Source organism: Aphelocoma coerulescens, chromosome 2 (assembly GCF_041296385.1).
Source record: "Aphelocoma coerulescens isolate FSJ_1873_10779 chromosome 2, UR_Acoe_1.0, whole genome shotgun sequence".
Lineage (NCBI taxonomy): Eukaryota > Metazoa > Chordata > Aves > Passeriformes > Corvidae > Aphelocoma > Aphelocoma coerulescens.
This window is the reverse complement of record NC_091015.1, coordinates 64,347,962-64,360,552: the sequence shown is the minus strand read 5'-3', so window position 1 is coordinate 64,360,552 and position 12,591 is coordinate 64,347,962. Positions and strand designations below refer to the sequence as shown.

General features: G+C 41.4%; 1 protein-coding gene across 5 annotated transcripts in view; it reads right to left on the bottom strand.

The window, feature by feature from the left end:
• The window catches only part of AMPH (amphiphysin), a 141,920-nt gene that overhangs the window by 54,360 nt on the left and 74,969 nt on the right, over positions 1-12,591 (bottom strand). For 4 of the 5 annotated variants that reach the window (XM_069007827.1, XM_069007823.1, XM_069007824.1 and 1 more), the window contains exon 3: positions 4,884-4,938. In XM_069007827.1, coding sequence (XP_068863928.1) covers positions 4,884-4,938 — 55 coding nt within the window. Of the gene's footprint in view, positions 1-4,050; positions 4,153-4,883; positions 4,939-12,591 lie in introns of those variants that run through there. The other variant, XM_069007826.1, reaches the window with a different exon arrangement.

Sequence of the window (12,591 nt, the reverse complement as noted above, 5' to 3'; positions counted from 1 at the left end):
GACAGACCTGGAACAGCATGTTGGCTGTAGAACTCATACTGTGGGTCTCCTCACTCCCCTGCAGGGTAATTTAGCCTGAATCATGAAGAAATTTCCATTTTCCTGATGGGGTGAGATATCTTGGTCTGGCTCTTAATATTACTTTTGTGGTTCTTCAGAGAAATGACCTATCCTGCCATAAGGGTTGTATTTGTTATTGCTGGTAATCCATTAGGGTTTCCACTGGAACAATTAAATAATTTCATAATTAATGAATAAATTTTGCAGAAAGATGATGAATAGTTTTACAGCTTTTAAGAAATTACATTACTGATTTTAAGATTTCTGTGTCTGGAGGATATGTGCTGTTCTATCAGCCACAGACTGACAACTAGGCAGCAGAACTGCTTACAGACCTCAAAAATCTCCCCTCCCCTTCCTGTAGACCAGTTACTCTTTATCGCTACATTAAGCCACCTGAAGGGTATGGTGCTTTTTTTTCCTCATGCAGGACTACTTTTTACCTCTGTCACCTTGCCACCTGCATGAAGATCCAGGTTTATCTTCCCCATCTGCACTGGTACTTGAAAAGAGCTTGGGAGTAGAAAATGGGTGACTGAGTTAGGGTTTCTGTAACAACTGGCCCTTAAAACCATTCAAGTCCCTTACAGCTCTCAAAAGTTTAAAAATAAATCATGAAGTATAAAACCCAGATACATATTGCCATGGAGACTGGAAGAGACACAAGCCTGAGGCATGAGATGACTAAAGCTATGGGGGATAGCATGCAGTCTCGTCAGTACAAACACCACTAATTCAGCAGAAATTAAACTATCATGCAGGTGAAGTAAAATGGCATGTAAAAGCCATTCACAAGTTCAACAGCTTTATGGCATGGTTCCTCCAAGGCCTTGAATAACCAACAAGAAAGATCAAGGTCCAGCTAAGGCTAAAAAGCACCAGTGAACAAGAGAAGAAGTCTAAATACAGCAAAAATTCTTTTAAGAATGTGTGATACTAAATCTCAATTGTCAAGTATATTAAAATGAAGGGACAGAGGCTCATAATAAGGCTCAGTTGACTGTTCCTTGCTTAAACCCCCACCTGGGTTCTGTATCTGGAGTCCACAGCACAAGAAAGACGTGGACCTGTTAGAGCAGGTCCAGAGAAGGCCACAAAGATGTTCAGAGAAATGGAGAACCTCTCCTGCAAAGACAGACTGGGAGAGCTGGGATTGTTTAGCGTGGAGATAAAAAGGCTCTGAGGAGATCTCCTTTTGGCCAGACAGTACTTAATGGGAGCTTATGAAAAAGAGGGAGAGAAACTTTTTACACAGGCAGACAGTGGTAGGACAGAGGGGAATGAATGGTTTGAATCTAAAAGAGGAGAGATTTAAATTAGATGTTAGAAAGAAATTCCTTACTCAGAGGGTAGCGAGACATTAGAACAGGTAGCCCAAAGAAGTGGATGCCCCATCCTTGGAAGTGTTCAAGGTCAGGTTGGATGGCGCTCTGAGCAACCTGGTCTAGTGAGTGGCATCCCTGACCATGGCAGGGGGATTTCCAACCCAAACCATTCTATGATTCTATGAAATCGTGCCTGGATTTGTACTTCCTACTTCCAGTATTAAGTCACTCAGAAGTCATGCAGCAACATGGAACTCACTACTGAAGTTCAAATCCCAAAACCCTTTACAATTAACTGCTTCTCTCAGACATCCAAGAATATAAGGATGTCAAGTGCATTATTTTCCAATAATTCCAATATATGCAATTATATGATTGACCTTTTTTCCTGCAAAATGAGCCCCTGACGACAGCATGACTCCAAGTCTCTGACATCCTTGGCGCCAAAATCCCACTCAAGTGCCTAAACATGGGGGTTCCCATGCTTTTGTGCATAGATACCCCAAAATCTTTTAATGATAGCAGTCATTCAAAGAATTGCAACCAAGACACTGTAGCAGGTGCTCCAGTCACCCAAAATCTGGTCTTTGGCACTACTGACCTAGTCATCTTTGAGATGCCAGAGCTGTGAATTGTGCTCTACTATCTTGGGTTGTGTGCTCACTCCACAGCACCAGTGTGTGACAATATGTGTGCAAAGGACTCCCACTGATGGCTTGTTGACTTTGACATTTTTAAGGCTCTCATGACTGCTTATGACTGGATCTTTTTAAAGACATTGTAGTGGTTTGGTCTAAAATACTCATCACTGTTTATCTTCTGTGAGATCAGAATTAGGACAAATGCAAAGCAGGCACCAACTTGAAAGAATATAAAGAAGTTTATTAACAGACCTAAAAGAAGAACAGGGAAAAAAAAAAATTTATACCACCTTCAGAACTCTCCTCCTCCCCCCACCTTCCTCCCTTCTCCCACTGACAATGTAACAAGACAACCCTTAAGATGTTCAGTCTGTTTACCACTTCTATAATAACCTTGTTCAGTCCATTTAGAAAGAGAAGTCTCTTCTTGCTCGTGCTATGAAAACAGTATCACAACGAGACAGCCACCCACTTCCAAATATTGTTCAGTCCATTTAGGAAGAGGAGTCTCTCTGTTTGCAATGTGAGTCCCTTCCCCTGACTTGCAGCTTTTCCTGCAACTGCTTTCGAGGGTCCACTCTTGAAGTTTTTTGGGGTACAATTTTAAGGTTGAGCCATTCAGAAACAAAAAAACAGAGGCCCTTCTCCTTCCCTGGGAGCAAAGAGTCTTCCTCATCTTCATCTTTAGGACTATCTCTGGGAGCATCTCTAGGAATTGAAATTTTTCTCCTTTCCCATTTGGAGCAAAAGTCCGCATCTGGTTCATCTCTCCCTGTCCAAACTTCTCATGAAATTACAGCTGCGTCAGCATCTGCCTATTGCTTATGAGTTGAACACTCCACCCCCCATATCTTCATGAAATTACAATGGGATACTCTGATATATCACAGCTTCACAACAGACTTTCAGCTTTAAGCATCTCCTCTCTCTCTTCCCTCAGGTTTTCAGCTCTTCACAGCAATAAAAGGGTTAATCTCACCTCGGCCTTGCAGCTGTGTGGCTTATCGGTGTTGGTCACCTGACCTCTGCCGGACAGAGGTGCCGCTTTGCTGAAATCTTGGCCGCAGTGGAGGGGGGGAGGGTGGGGGTGTTCCGAGCCGCTCCGGCTGCCCATGGCAAGGGGGGGTACCATGGCTGGAACAGGCCCATGGCTCCAGCCTGGCCGGGCCTGCTGGCCCCCTGCATGGGGCCCGCAGCCACCTGTCCCAGTGCCAGAAACAAGAGAGAGCTTGGGGGGGAGTTTGTCTATTCTTAAGTGTGTATCACAGAGGCGGTCACAACTTTAAGTGGCTTAAAGAATTGTCCATGTTCAAACTGGCCAGCTGATAGGTTCTATCAGGTCCCCGAGGAAGCTGTAAGCACCCCTTAGCAAGGACATCGCTTCCGGGACTATGCTTGCTAACCTATGACAGACATGTAGATAATAAGGTGCTAGCAAGCACTTTTCATTCTGAGTAAGAAAGTCAGTCCAAATTACTTAAAGGCTGCAACAAGAGAAAGATGCTAAACAGAAAAGCATGGCTAAAAAGGCAAAACTTAAACAATGGAAAATTTAACCCCAAGATAATCACAAAGCTTGGTGCAAAAAGTAGCGCATTAGAGAGCAAAAGAGCAAAAGGGCCATGAGTATAGAGTGCTAGGAAAAGAAGAGAAAGATGGAGAAAGAAGATGAAACAGAGAGGAGAGTTGTTGTCACCAATACAGAAATCAAAGCAGCATGTAAACAGTCATCTTATGTGAGAGATAAGACATCTAGCCAACAAACAGCATCATCCCGCTTCTGAGTAACCACCTGACAATGTGTGGGGAAGAGTGAAAACTAAGAAAGCAAAATTAGCATTTAATGGGTTCCCCTAAAAAGACTGATGCTATCATTTCCTCTAAGAAGGAAAGACATTTGTGCAAATTTGTCTGGTATGGAATTTTCCTTGGGCAGCCCATCCAGAAAAGAATAGATGGTCAAAGACAGTAAGCTACTGCTTTGTTTCCCATTTTATAATTCCCATCAAAAAGAGCTTTCTTACCTGCCTGTGAACAGCCGATGAAGTGTTACTATGACAGTGATTTCCAGGGATGTTAATACTCATTTGCAAAATTTTCCCTACTGGACTAGAGCCAGGTTAAAAATATATAAACACATATATATGCTTATCATATATTTATATTTATCTCAAGAAGCTACTGTCTCTCAGTCACCAACTCTTACTCCCTTCCCTTTAGCCTCCAACTCCTCCAAAGAGAGGTGGCATGAGAAAGAGAACACTTTGCATACAGTGCTCTGTTGAGTGTGCTGGATTTATAAATGTCTAGTAGGATTTAAATGACTGTTTACTTATCTCTGATATTTAAGCACTGGCTAGTGAACTTCTGAGACTTAGATTTTCAATGTAGTATCAAGAGACATCACATTTGACTTTTAAACTTAAAAAAAATGGATTAAGCAGCCATAAATAGATGAGAAATCACATTATCACAGGGAGTGTGGTTTTGGAGAAAGCTCATCACCCAACTAGTAATAACCTGGAAATGTTACAGTTGTGGAGATCAAGCAATCCCTTGCCTTGCATGAGTTATTTCATATTCTAGCATTTGCAAAGATGAATAACAAGGTGCATAGACTTTGTGGGTGTTGAAAATGCATGCAGTGTGAGAATCTGGGCAGTGGAGGATGCACACAAAGGACAGTTGAGGATGCAAGACTGTACATGAGTTGACATTGAAGGTGCAGAATCCCTGGCATCAGGTTAAAGAGAATCTTACTTGCATTTGTCTTTATATACTTTGAACAAGCTTACTTGTCTCAATTTTTAAAAAAAAGTTTGTTTTATGAAAACAAGATATAAAACTTAAAAATCACCTTTAATGGCTGCTAAATATCCTCTCAGTTCTCTCTGGAGTCTGGAACCCTCTGCCTGAAAAAGAAGAAAAAAAAAAGCATGGAAGTGAAAACACACGTCAGTTATGTTTAATGCCTTGAAAATGTATGCAGTATGTCAAACAACAACTACAAGCAATTTCAGGAGCTATTTGATTAATAGTGCCACATGTTGCAAGCATGCACAGATTCATGTGAAGAGGAGGCCTGGCAAAGGAGGCTTGGCATGGTGTACTCTCTAGGCTAGAATTTCTGGGTTTATTTTATCAATTGTCCATGCAGCAAAGAACTCCACTCAAAGAAAGACAGGTATATTTTACAGCCAAGGTGCAGTTCAAGTCAGCTGGGCCTATGGCCTGACCTGAAACACGAAGAGGTATAATCAAAAACGGTGAACTTCCACTGGAAACCACTCAAATGAGGCCAGTCTAGACCTGAAGGAAGTTCTACCCTTACACAAGTTGTTCACTATATTTGCAAACAACTTCCCAAGTATTCTAACATTATAACATTTTGCAAGCAAATAACTATTAAAATACAGTACCTTTAGTTACTTTGTTTTGCTTGATTAGTGCATCTTGCAGTCTACTGTCAAATCTTGACTGTTTCTTTGGCAAATACATCAAAATTATCTTTTTTATATACCAACAATGTTTGAAAAACTCAGAACAGAGAAAACACAATGAATTTTGTTACTTTATCTCTGACTGTATCACAAGTTGGACTTCACAGTTCCAAGGATTTGCAAAGAAACCTGTGCTACACACATACTTTATTGCTAAAAAGATGCTGTCCAGGCCACCTTCAATAGCCTGAAGATTTTTGAAACAGTCCACATTTACCAGTTTCCAATATCTTTCAAATTATTTATTTAAGCAGTTGGAAACTACAGGAATATCAGCTTGCAGTCACATTTTCTCACATACAGCTACACCATGTGGAAAAGTCAGCAGCAAAATATGACTGACTGCTTTGGATTTTCTCTCATATTTTCCATGTGAAAATCAGAATCTAAAGGGTGCATGTGAATAAAGTGAATACTTTAGAAGGCAGAAGGCATAAGCTGTTACAATTCAACTCAAAGGATTTCTGTCAGTTGAGGATTTGCCATCAGCAACTTCAATGCTCAGAGCATTCAGACACAGAGGATCATAAGAAATTCAGGTGATAGGGGCTATCTGATGCTTAAAATCCATCATACCTGCAGCCATGTCCAAATTGTGGTTCTGAAAAAAATACTTGTCTAACCAGTACACACAATACAAAGCAGATTGCACCCACCAAACTCGCTTCTCTCAGCTTCCTGAAGGGAACTGTAGGCCTTTAGAATAGGATCAACAACAGCCCCCACCCCCCTCCCTCAAACTGCAGTACACTATAAGACGAGAGCAACTGTTTAACGTCCTGGAAATACTAAAGAAGTTGGAAGGTAAAAATGCCTGAGTGGGCCTAGAAAGCAGACTGAATTCACTTTATGGATTCAACAAACAGAAGCTTGCTTCTTACACTAGTTTGATCTGAAACAAGTCACCTAAACCTCTCAAATCCATTAGTTGACTAAATTCTGAGCACAGAAATAGACTCAGCAGGGTGGTATCTGAAAAGCTGCTGGGTAACAGCAAGCGTGAAGGAGCAGCCAGCCCACTGACCTTTCTTTGGTTTGGGACCATATTTGATGCTCCAAGGAAAGGCAACCTCTTCCCCTGCTTTGGAATCAGAGCTGCATATCAAAGCAAGGGCCAGACAGGTTGAGTATCAATGGATTAAACTGCAGATTTAATTACTTATAGGACAACAGAAAGTTCTGGAGTAGTAGCTTGATGTTGTGTCCTTTAAGAAAATATTATGTGTACATTTTAATACTGTTTAGCAGAAAATACTACCCTAAAGCATCAATACAACGCATTATTTCAGGCTACATAACACAGCAGAAGCTAACTTCATTCTGTGCTTGAATGGTAGGCAGGGGAATGACAGAAGTTGTCTGTTTTCCATGGGCTGTCGGAATTGTAAAAAAGGAGAGAAAGGGCCCGGCAACTCCAGCGGGGGGAGAAAAGCAGTCCAAAACCAATGTGGTTGATAAGCGCAAAACTCTGTTTATTAGCAATCCAAAGGCACTTATATAGTATACCAGCTTGTTAACTCCTAAGTGGCTTAAAGCTTATCAAAGCGCATTTCTACTTCTACCTAATTGGACTTACATTGACAAGTTTCTATTAGCAATGTTATGATTAAAAGAATTCAATGTTTACCTCCCTTCTCTGGGTCTTATCTGAACAGCTGCAAGTCTTCACCTCCCTCTTTGTTCCCCAGGCCTTTTCTCACACAAGAATCTTCTCATGGAGAGTTTTTTCTCACACACAGGCCTTTTGCTTACAGGCTCTTGCTACAGTTCTTTTATTGATCCCAATAATTCTATTTCCCAACAATTCCCCCTTTTTTCTTTTGTACAAGCAATACTTGATGGGTCACAGATGTAGTGACTTTGTATATTATCTCTTGCAAGCATTGGAAGGCAAGGTGAACACACTATTATTAATAGTATTACTAGTTCTACAGTAATCAAATGCTACACAAATAAAACTAGCTATGATTTTTAAACCTAATAACTTTAACCACCCCTCTAAGTTGAGACTGTCTTCTTTTTTCTGTAATTGTGTAGTTAATTGACGTAACTCACTTATCTGCTTGTGAAGTAGTAAAAGATGGTTAGAATGATTTATACAGCACATACCTTGGAACCTTTCACAGCTGTGGCTGTGGGCTAATAGTAGAAAATCAATGGCTACTTAATTTTATAATATTATATGTCTAACACTAATAACACACACACTAACTTATTAAGCATTTGCAAGGTTATATTAAACTTATCCCTCTCCCAGCAAGCAAGTTTAAGCAAAATAATGTAAGCCCTGGCTGCTAAAATACCAGGTAAAAACATAAATGCTAACTAAATTAACTGCTTTCACTTGATCTAAATGGGCAGACAACTGATTGAAAATGCCTGCTAATGCTCTTGTTTCAAGACAGTCAAAAAACAATTTTTCACTTTACTTCTGTGTTTGGTGTTATACCCAAAATTTTATGCAATATACTTAAAAGGTTTATGCAATTTTTTCTTCGTTTTGTCTTTGGAAAGGGTTCCCCGACACCCACCACAAGTCACTAGCAACCACCTAGGGCAGCTGTTACATTCGCCCCAGAGTGTCACTATTTCTCCTGCTATGGAGAGTGGTGGATCTGGCAAGTCCTCAGCTCCTTCACTCAGCCACGTCTGCAGCCTCTCCCAAGGCTCCTCGGGACAGGTTTCAAAGTCCCAGCTGTTGTGGTAGTGGCATCACTTTCCTCAGGAGCTGATGCTGACTGTGCCATCTCGTTTCGGGGTCCTGTAGCATGGCACCACTTTGCTGGGCACAGCTCTGGTCAGTGATGTAGCGATGACTTGTCCCTGTTGTTGCAGGACATTCTGCAGTGTTGTAGTCCACATTCGTTCCCAGAGCAGGAACTGTGAAAGGGTTAACAACAACTGTACGATGCTGATGTAATCCTTTGAACACAGGACATCTGCTGTAAAGATAGACTGCAAAATGCTTTGTGTAGATAAGTCAGCAAGCTTTTTGACTATTTTTTGCATTATTTGTTGGTACTTCTCCTCCTTTTGGGGCTGCTTTTGGGCCACCCTGGCCGGCTTTGGCTTTGCAGGAGACGAAACCGCAGAAGCTGCGCTGCTGCCGGACGTCCCGCTGTTCGGCGGGGGGGGGGGGGTTACTCTCTCCCGCTTTTGGAGGGGCTTTAGGACCTCTCCATTGCTCTGCTGCTTTCGGCATGACGGCAGGACTGCCTGTGTCTCCTTGACTCGCCTGTGCCCTGCCCCCTGGATCGGGTGTCTCTGCTTCTGTGTTCACAGCCATTTCTCCCTTGGCCGTCGGAGAGGTAACATCCGGCTCTGCCGAGTTTAGCAGCTCCTGCAGTGAGCGGACGCACGCCGCCGTGTTTTTAACTGGTTCTCTCGCGGCCAACCCGAAGGACCGTGCTACCCCGGACTCCGCTGCGGTCTCTGCCCCGCCGCTCTGTAAGACCCGCGTCTGTTTCTTTCTCGGAGCTGCTACAGCCAGCGCTGCCCCTCTCTAAAGTCTCTATGGCAGCTGCGGCAACTGTCTGTTCTGTTTTTATTTCTGCAAGAGTGCCAGTTACTGCTCTCCAGGTGAATTTGAGAGCTTTTGTTTCTTTAGCTTTCTTTTTAAACGATCTTGGATCAGCTAGTTCCTTATAAAGGTGTACTTCTTTAGCTCCCCGCTTTTCTAAAAAGTGTAAAAATAAACCAAGGGCCACCTCCGTTTCCGTATCTGCGTGCTATCGCACTAACTGTGTCTTCCCACAACCTGTGTCTACCCGCAAAGCCGCATCTTACTGCGCTGTCCCTGCTGTCAGGGTCGTGCAGCCTTCAGGTTTAGCCCTTGTCAGCCAAACGGGGGACCCCTGATGTCAGGTCGGTCCAGGCTGAGATCACGTGAGCCGCCGATCCTTACGCCCGCTGGCGCTGCTCCGGCACCGCAGTTGGCTCCCGCCGGGTTGAGAGGAACGAAGTGCCAGTCCCAGTCTGAGTTCCGAGCTCTGAGTTCGAGTCTGAGTTCTGTGTTCGGGTTCTGTGTTCCGTGTTCCATGTTCCGTGTTCGAGCACCAAATGTCGGAATTGTAAAAGGGAGAAAGCAGGCCCCAGCGGGGGGAGAGATATGCAGACCAGCCAATATGGTTGATAAGCGCAAAACTCTGTTTATTAGCAATCCAAAGGCACTTATATAGTATACCAGCTTGTTAACTCCTAAGTGGCTTAAAGCTTATCAAAGCGCATTTCTACTTCTACCTAATTGGACTTACATTGACAAGTTTCTATTAGCAATGTTATGATTAAAAGAATTCAATGTTTACCTCCCTTCTCTGGGTCTTATCTGAACAGCTGCAAGTCTTCACCTCCCTCTTTGTTCCCCAGGCCTTTTCTCACACAAGAATCTTCTCATGGAGAGTTTTTTCTCACACACAGGCCTTTTGCTTACAGGCTCTTGCTACAGTTCTTTTATTGATCCCAATAATTCTATTTCCCAACAATGGACCACGGCATTAAGCGATGAGTGCTTCTACAGAGAAAAGGAGATTGTACCCAGGAGCAAATTTCTTGATCTCATGTCTGAAGAGGAGGATCAGCAAATATTTGGTAGAAACTAGAGGGAAGTTCCCCTTTTGTGCATGCCAGTATCCTCCTGGGAGGATCCCTAGTAGGGATCATGTGAGAAGTCACATGAAGGCACAGAAGTTATCTTTCCATTTCATACCTTCTTTGGCCTGAGCTCTTGTGATAAAAATGGAAGGTACAGCAACTTGGTTCTTTGTCATGGTCCAGCTGAACAGGTGACCATATAGTAACAACTTTTAGTTATTACAAAATATGTGGTGTTCTGGGAGCAGCAAACTGCAGTTGGAAGGCTGAGAGCCTCCTTAGCTGATTTCATGTCCAGTTTTACTCGTACACATGCTGTTTTGTCACTAGGACTAAGCAGCACACAACAAATGTCAAGGAAACATACTGCTCAAATGCTATGTTTATACTGCTGTGCAGTTTCACAACTCCTACCCTCAACCACAGTTAGATCTATTGTGCTTTGTTAGCATTGTGCATCATCAGCAACTGCTCTTCAGGGAATTGTGTAAGAAAAAGTCAAAGCAGTAAAACATGATGCAAATATTTTGCCATATGTGCTGTTATGAGTTCTGACACTTCATTCAAAAGAATAATTTTAATATGCATCTCCCTCAGTCTAGGTTATTAACAGGCCACAAACACCTAAAATATCTAAGCATGATAGAGTCATATGAACTTTCCCTCATTATCAATTGTTGTGTTATGTGACACTGAAAAATCCATGAGCAAGGGCCAGCTCCTACTAATTTGAGAGGTAATCTCTCAGTTTCAATGACAACAAAATTAGACCTTTCTAAAAATACCAGAAACAAAAATTAGCATCAAAATCCATCAGCCCTCTGAATTCTGAAAAATGTGCTGCCGGTCTACATATTTTCTATAGTAAAATCATCATTAGTGAAGACAGATATACTTTTATCACTTAACAGACTAATTAAAATTCATAAGATGAAAATACTGCATTGCTGACTATGCACATCTTGCAAACTGTTACATACAGGTTTTAAAGTACTTTAAAAAATACTTTAAAAAGTATTAAAAGATTTTAATGTATTTAATGTTGTCCCTTTATGGTGTTTACTGGTACACTCCTACTTTCTGGTCTATCAAATGAAAACATCTGGCAGCTCTGAAACCACTGTTCCAAGTATATTCATTAAAGCCATGAATTTTGTTAAATGAGATGCAGCTTCTTGAGGGAGAATGAAAGGCAGGTGTCCTTTTGCCAATGTTGTATTCCTCTATAATGAAATTTCCCAAGATAGCACTGATGCTTCCTTTATAATTTCATAATTTCTTTCATTTGTTCTACATAAGTCAGTAAAACGAGTCAGAGTTTTGTAAGATGTAAGAAACTCCAGAGGAAAGTCTCAATAGGAAACTTCTCACAACCAGTTTGTTTGATAACAGTACACATGTTCTACCAGACTCCTGCACCAAAAATCAGTGCTCTTAGCTCACCTGATCAAACTCAATACACTAATTACCAAAAATCTATTACATAACCCTGTTTAACTTTACATAAGAGCAAGGGAGGCATGCCAAAAACCCAAACCAACATCCATCTTTGTGAAAGTCAACACAGCTCTTCACAGCAATGTCCCAGATAATAGTTTGTTGCTTTGAATGACATAGCCTATCATGTTTCTACTCTCTGATCTCATTATATGGTCAGTATTATATAGATGGTAAAGACACATACACTCAGTGAGATAAGAAGGTTCAGTGTTTCATGATCTAGCAATCTACAGCCGCAGGCCTTACATACCCTGACAGCAGCATTAGGCCTTTTCAGTACTACTGATTCTTGGGTATTTTAGTTTTGGTTTTCTTTTCAATTCGTAGCATTTAGGAATATCTTAGCACTGGAATTAAGAAAAAGAGTCACAGCACTGTTGGCTGTGAGACAGACGTGACCTAAAAAAAGTTAACAATGAAAACAAAAACCCGATAGTTTCCATCTAATCAGCTTTTGCTTCCTGATGGATTAGAAAAACTGTTGCATCCACTCAGAAATTAAAGGCCACCTTACCTCCACAAAAGTTGTAATTGGATGACCTATTTGCCAGGAATCATTAATTTACAGCTTTCTAGTCAGAACAGAAGAGTTTGATTTTTCTGTCATGTCACATACGGGATATAAACACAATACATCTTTCCAGGAAAGGTCAGCACATGAATGACATACAAAACCCAAATATATCACTCCAATTTAATGAGAGGCAAGAGCATTGAAAATATTGAACCTGAAGTACAGGGTAATTCATAACAAATAATAACAAAATAGTAATAATGATAATACTAATAACAATAATTAAAAATGGCAATTATTAAAGCAGCTCTAATTAATACTGGAATTTTTTCATTTCGTCGCTAAGACATCAGAGAAATAGCTGAAAAGAAAATATTTTCTGTATCACCTGGAAGACATTCTTTATTGTAATGTGCTGTTACTTGTCACAGTGTAGAGCAGTGCTGTCTCTGTTCATAAAC